Genomic DNA, 7,079 nt, shown 5'->3' with positions numbered 1-7,079 from the left:
ACAATTGGTTGAAACCAGTTTTCTGGTGTTTTTTTTCTTTCCTTGTACATTTAAAGAGTTGATTCATTTTAAGGGTATCTGTTCGTTTAGTGTAGTTGTTTTGAAGATCGTATTTTCTTCTTTAGCAATGAAGGCACTTATTGAATAAATTTTCATCACCAATTGATTGTATGTCACATAGTGAATAAGGTTTCATGTTTCATTCACGTGGTTCAGATCAATGATTTTAAATATTCTATAATTCATACATTCTGTGTATGTGTGCCAAAAAAAAATCAACTCATATTATAGGTTTGTAAAGCCCTCGGTGCGCACGTTTTCATGTTAAGTGAGTCAATAGAATGACTTTGATTTTTTTTTAGTATAGAGCTGAAAATTCAGTTGAAAAGAGAAAGCACGAAAAAACGATTTTAGAAATATAATATATTCCTACCTGAATCAGGCAAAATTTCTCAATCCACATAGATCTTTTTATATTGAAAACACGATGGTTTGATTCGAAGACAAAAATATGTTGATCTGAATCGCGATTGAACAAAGGAAAATGTCTTGCGGATGTAATCATAATGGCACAGCTTTACATGATGCTTGATTTCACTGGTTTCTGTAGTGGCATAGCGCGGGTCTAGACATTGTGGGGGCACTGGTACATTATTTTTGTGGGGCGTGAGTGCATGTGTGTGTGTGGTGTGTGTGTGGTGTCAGGGGGACGACACCAGTCATACTCGGTGGATGAGATGCAAATTTTAAAAGCAATTGATTGGCGAGAGGAAGTAGGATGGGGTCATAACATCTTTTTTTCCTTTCCTTTACTTCCCCTCTCTTGTTTCTGCGCCACTGTGTATGTGTATATTGTTTGATAATGGCTTGGTGGAAGTTTAATGAAGCTCTAACTTTCCATCTAATGATCCCGACACACTTTATCTTTTCGGTCGCAGATTCATCCTACCGTGATATCATTAATTCATGGCAGTAAACCTTGAAAAATCATAGAACCAAACAGTTGGCAACAACTGATTTAGATTTAATTGAAAAGTAGAATGTCATTAAGAATCTATTATCTACAATAGGCCAATAGTTTTTCGCGCATAACGAATTTAAAAAATGTCATGATTATAAATGTGGCAAAAATAATACAGATAATATAAATGCTGACTTGATCAGATGCAATTCCCACTTTTTGTATCAGCTAGTGATCGAGTACATTCTTGCGATTCATATCAATCTCCGAATGACATCAACTGCGTTATCTATCACTGGAAGACGGCTTCAATTTTTTGGACACTCACAAAATAACACCATCAGTCATCTAGCTAGTAAGAAGTTTTAAAGCCCAAAATTGCCTACAAGACAGATAGACATATTGAATTGATAACATAAAATTCCCACAAGTCTTATTTTAATTCGGCAACGATGGAAACAAGTCCGCAACCTCCTGTAGAAGCGCCAACTATAGCTTTCCATCACCGAGTTATCGTTGCATCGGTACTGGCAGTTTTTACAATTATTGGTCTCTTTGGCAATACTCTTGTTATCTTCTCCGTCATCACCACGAAGAAGCTTCGTACGGTCACCAACATCTTGGTGGTCAATCTCGCTTTCGCTGACAATTTGGCGTGTTCCTTCTTACCATTCCAGATTGCCGGTCTCCTAAGTCAAACGGGAAGGTACCCAATTCCCGAGATCATCTGTGCAATTGTGGCTGGAGTTGGGTTCACCAGTGTATGCTGTAGCGCATCTACTTTAGTCGCTATCGGTTTCGTCCGCTGGTACGTCATCACCAGATCTATACGTGGTCATCAAGGTCTCAATACTCCGAAGAACATTGCGAAAGTCGTGCTGATCATCTGGACGGTGTCACTTGCACTCATGAACATACCTCCTGCTCTAGGAGTAGGGACTTTCGGTTATTACAGATACTACGGCTTATGCACTTTGTCCGATTCAAATCCACTGGCCTACGTTAATATCTTGTTTCAGGGCACGGTCATCATTACTGCCATTGTACTCACCCTGACGTTTTACGGACTGATATTGCGCCACGTTTTGCAACATAATAAGCAGTTCCGAGACAAGTTTGCAGATGATAAAGCTACCGGTTCAAGCTCAGCAGAGGCACAAAAGAACATGGCATCTCCATCTACATCCCAAGATTCTCGTTCACCCATGATCAAAGCCATCAACCAAAAGGAGATCGAGATCACAAAGAATGTATTCATTGTTGTCTGCCTCTTCATGATTTGCTTTGTAGGGTCAAGCGTGAACTTCGTAATTCCTGGTGCAAGCCTGGCCACCGTATATGGCTACATGATCTTGATGGCGAACAGCGTGGTCAATCCGATCATCTATGGTCTGAAGCATCCCAACTTTCAAGAGGCTTTCAAGAGAATCCTTTGCCGTCGTCGCAGACCGCTCGAGCGTGTCTCAAACTGATTACAAAAAAGTCCGATTACAGGTAATACCTAGTGTTAAGAATGCAGGTAATACAGAGTGTTTGTCAGGGTCTTTTCTTATTTGGTACATCGTTAAGTATTAGAATAGGCCTAAATCATTTATCGATTGCTGTAAGGCCTTTTTCATTCGTGATATACTCACAATTAACTAAAATCTTCTAAGAATTACCACTTTTTACCACAACAAAATTGGTAGAGGAATGATTTATAATAATGGTCATATGAGACATAAAAATTGACGGTAGTGGCCTATTTAGAATAGTGAAACCAATCCGCTAGTAACAGAAGGTTTGTATATTCACAATAAACAAATACTAACAAAAAATTACAATACAATAGTTATTACTTACAGACCGATATTCTAAAAATGAATATTAATCAAAATACAAGGCAAGGAGTACAAGTATCAATATATTTATCATTTTATGTGAAAAGATGTTATAATAGTGTAGGAAAATGCTAAGTTGAATTTTTGTTTATTTGAATTATCCAAGGGAAGCGCATCTTGAATATTATCATGTAATGAATTATTGTCATTAGCTCAGGCATCTTGTAAGAATGATCGTGGTGTTTAGTTTTGAGGGGAATTACATCCAGAGAATTAGCATTGCCTAATTGGATCCAGATATATTAAAATATCCATCTGTTACATAAGCAGGTAGAGGCAAGTAAGACGGATACTTATTAACCAAAAACAAAAAGTGATAATTATGCAGGGTAACCAAGGTAATTTTTCTGTAAATTGGAAGGTTTAAAACAAAATACAAATCAAGGCTATATGTGCGCTCGCAAGTTTAGTGACCTTAAAGCTATGGTCACATCTCAGAGCGGCGACCGACCAATTTGTAAACTGTTCGGTCGCCGCTGGGATTTTTTGAAAAGTCGAGTAGGTTGTAGAGCCCCAGCGATGCCTGGGCAGTGCATTGTCGATTTCTCGTCGGTCGCCGGTCGATTTTAGGTCAAAACTGCGCAAAATTGGGAAGCTTCTCCGTGCGGCGTCCCGAAAGTGACGGACTGGTTTACCCACCGAATCACCACCGGCTGATTTTAAAGAAATTGCCCGGCGGCCGGCCGGTGATCGGCGGGACACCAAAATACGCTCGGTGACCTAGCGGCTTCGATTTTTGACCTATATCGCTCGACGGCCAGCGCCGATTAGGTTGGTACCCAGGCAGCGACCGTACGGTCACCAAGCGTATTTCGGGCGTCGAGTGAAAAGTAAGCAGGCGCCGCCGAATTTTAACTCCGCGCTAAAACTTCAGCGGCGACCGGGCGATGCCTTAAAAACAAGCGGTGCTCGGGCGGCCGCCGTTCGGTGCCTGGGCAAAATTGGCTAAAAACTCGCCGCCCGGCCGCCGACCAGGTTACTTTATGGGGTTGTTACCATAGCTTAAGACGCTGTGCCTTTTTCGCCGCGATTAGCTCACGGTCAGTGAATACATTTAAAGATAGTCGGATGAGTTTACCTTCAATTTTCACTGATTCGTTTGATTAGATTTATTTGGAGATTTTGAGGAAACTTACTTGTGGAATGAAATATAAAGGAATGTCATGTAAGAACGAATTATGTTTTTCACTGCAGTCAGTGAAAGTGGATAGTGGATCTATTTAGGATTTTTCAGTGGATGACATTCATTAATTACGTTCTCTTAAAAATAATAGTAAAGGAATTATTGTAATTCGCTCGTAGCTTCTTACCTCATCTGTATCATCATCATAGCGAATCGGATGGGAGAAGGTAGTCGATGCACATGGCGTATTTTAATTATACCTCATAATTCTTTCAGTTTTGTGAACAAATGACCGCCAGATGACATTAATTTTCTTCTTCAGTTCATCGTTAATGGTAGGACACTGTTTCTAGTCGCAATATCAACATACATACAATTTCTTTTTCTATGTCAGAAATTGTTCAAATTATTTGTTTTTTAAGATGCATCATGTTTTACGTTTTTACACTTATTTGTCACTATGAAGGTTTGCAAAGTGTAAGTTATGAAATAAGTCACTAACATCACACCACAGTACAACCTTTGACGATGCAAATGACTACTAATAATCAAACTTCGAAATGCCTATATAAGGGACTTTGGGCTAGATCTTAGCCGGATATATAGTAGTTACTAAACTCTTTGAAGGTTACTCGTTCATGAATTTCCAAAGCGGGTAAACAAAATAAATAATAGGATATCATCTCTCGAGTGACATTGATAATGACAATGAAATTTATTCTTCTGTCACCCATAATCAATGTATTGGAGAATACAATCACATATGTACATGTACAAATAAATATTATTGTAAATAAATAAATAAATTACGTAGAATTTGAAGTACATCATTAGTGAACATGTACAAAGAAAAAATGAAACAAAGTCAAACAAGCAGATAGACAAACAGTCTATTATTAAATGATTGTGTAGTTTAAGAGAGAGAAAAAAGGATTGAATGAATGAATTAATAAAGAATTCATGAATAATTGAAGAAATGAATGAATCATGAACAAAATGAATAAATAAACAAATAAATTATTTAAAAAACAGCATCAATCAACCAAATAAATTAAAAATATTAAAAACAAGGTGAATAATGGCGTGAACATAATTTGCTGTTATATTGCAAGAAACTTTACTTATAATGGGTTTTTAAAAAAAATGCTTCGACTATAGTCTTTAAAAAATAATTTGAAAACGATGTTAATTTTCCTACGGATTTTTATAAGGACGGGGCGATTTGTTTAATCGTTGAAAGAGATAATTTATTTAAAGGGTATTTGGCCGTTCAGTGTAGTTTTTTAAAGATTGATTTTCTTTCTTTAGCAAGGAAGGGAGAAATTAAATAAATATTAAAACCCATCACCAATTTATTTTATGTTACATAATAAACAAGATCTCATTTTTCGTTCATATTGTTCAGATCTACCTGAGACTCTTGGTAGTCGATGAGTTCCACAACAACATTTACAAAAAGCAATTCGATCTTGTTTTATTTAAATTGAAAATATATATTTCTTGGCAAAGATTGTTTTTAAATATTCTATAATTATATTTATTGTGAGTAAATGTAACAAAGATATATGGTCAACTCATACAAGACCTTTGTGTGCACGTTTTTCATGTTCAGTGTTCCAAGAAAATAATTAATAATAAATTTTACTATAGGACTCAACATTCAGTTGAAAAAAAGGTATGTTTCTAACGAAAACGATTTTATAAAGATGATATATTCCTACATGAATCAGGCAAGAGCTCGCAATCCAAGCAGATCTTTTTTTATTGCATACAAATGGTTTGATTCGAAGACATAAATATTTTATCAGAATTGCGATTGAATGAAAAGGCATAACTTTACATGATGGTGAATTTCAATGATTTCTGTAGTGGCAAGGCGCGGGTCTAGACATTGTGGGGGACTGATACTGTATGCATATTGCTCCGATTGTCTCATTTTCGCTCGCTCGATCACTGCAGCACAAACATAGCTCGTTCGACGACACTACCAAACTAGCCGATCAGCTGTCAATGACGTCATATTGAATGCGGCGGCAAATGTATTTTGTGAAATTATCGAGAAATTGACTATTTCTAATTGCAAACTAGTTTTATTTTTGGATGGAAAAGCAGCCATTGTTATCTTGACATTCATTGAAGTAATCAGAATAGGGTAAGTTACTTCTCAGATGATTCAAGAGGTCCATTTTGTAGATAATTTTTTAATTTCTTAGAATGTTCCACTGTGTTGCAGGGTACCGGGTGTATGCCATTGGGTGTGATGTGTTCGCGCGCTATAAGTACAGGCCACCGCGCCGTCGGGTGTATTCTCGTACTGATGTAGGTGCAAAGCTAGAATGGCTACCACGCCCACTTCCCTCTCTATGCCTTTCTGAACATTCCTTTCCTTCTCAATACAATAACTTTCACCTGCCTAAGTTATTCAAACCATACCGCCTCGCCACTTCCATTACGTAATCATTAAAAGGATCCGCATATACAACATTTTCCTGCTTTAATACGTTGTACTGCAGGAAAACACAAATCTCTCTGGTATACCTTACAGTCCAAACGATAAATACGTGCCTTTAACGAAGCAGGCGACAATCGGCGTAGCAGACGACACTTGATAGTAATTTTGTATGTGAGATTGCTTTGCTAAATATAAATTACTTTGTTAATAAATATCAACTAAAATTTATTTTACATTTCTTTAAACCATCATTGATATTTAATAGTTCATGAGTGAGTAAAAGAAACATACCAAAACTATATAATTATATGAAATACTTGGTGGCAATTAGGGGAGTTTGACGTGATGACCGATTGCACCCCTTTGTTAATAACCGACTAGTCCATGGTGTGTCATGAATATTCATGTTTTTGCTTACCTCGGCTAAATGTTTGCTTTTACTAAATTGAAAAATTACGGTGGGGGTTGGATGAAATAGACATAATGAAATAGGCAGAAGCATGGGTGTCGACGTAATACCTATTCATCAGGGGGATGAATGAATAGATCATCCCCCCCTGATGAATAGGTATCAGTTACGGATCGACACCCATGGGCAGAAGTGATCTATGATAATTCATGCTTTTTATGTTTCGTGTGCTCGACCTATAATCTTCAAATCGC

The 7,079-nt window shown here is 37.3% G+C and overlaps 1 protein-coding gene across 1 annotated transcript; it reads left to right on the top strand.

The window, feature by feature from the left end:
• The first annotated feature begins 364 nt into the window (after positions 1-364).
• LOC593721 (mu-type opioid receptor-like) lies at positions 365-2,433 on the top strand. The gene has a single exon (XM_793191.3). The coding sequence runs from the start codon at positions 1,414-1,416 to the stop codon at positions 2,431-2,433; it is 1,020 nt and encodes a 339-aa protein (XP_798284.3). The 5' UTR covers positions 365-1,413.
• The last annotated feature ends 4,646 nt before the right edge of the window (positions 2,434-7,079 follow it).

Source organism: Strongylocentrotus purpuratus, unplaced genomic scaffold (assembly GCF_000002235.5).
Source record: "Strongylocentrotus purpuratus isolate Spur 01 unplaced genomic scaffold, Spur_5.0 spur5_scaffold_15, whole genome shotgun sequence".
NCBI classification, from domain to species: Eukaryota; Metazoa; Echinodermata; class Echinoidea; order Camarodonta; family Strongylocentrotidae; genus Strongylocentrotus; species Strongylocentrotus purpuratus.
The sequence above is the reverse complement of the archived record's forward strand: the minus strand, read 5'-3'. Positions and strand labels throughout refer to the sequence as shown.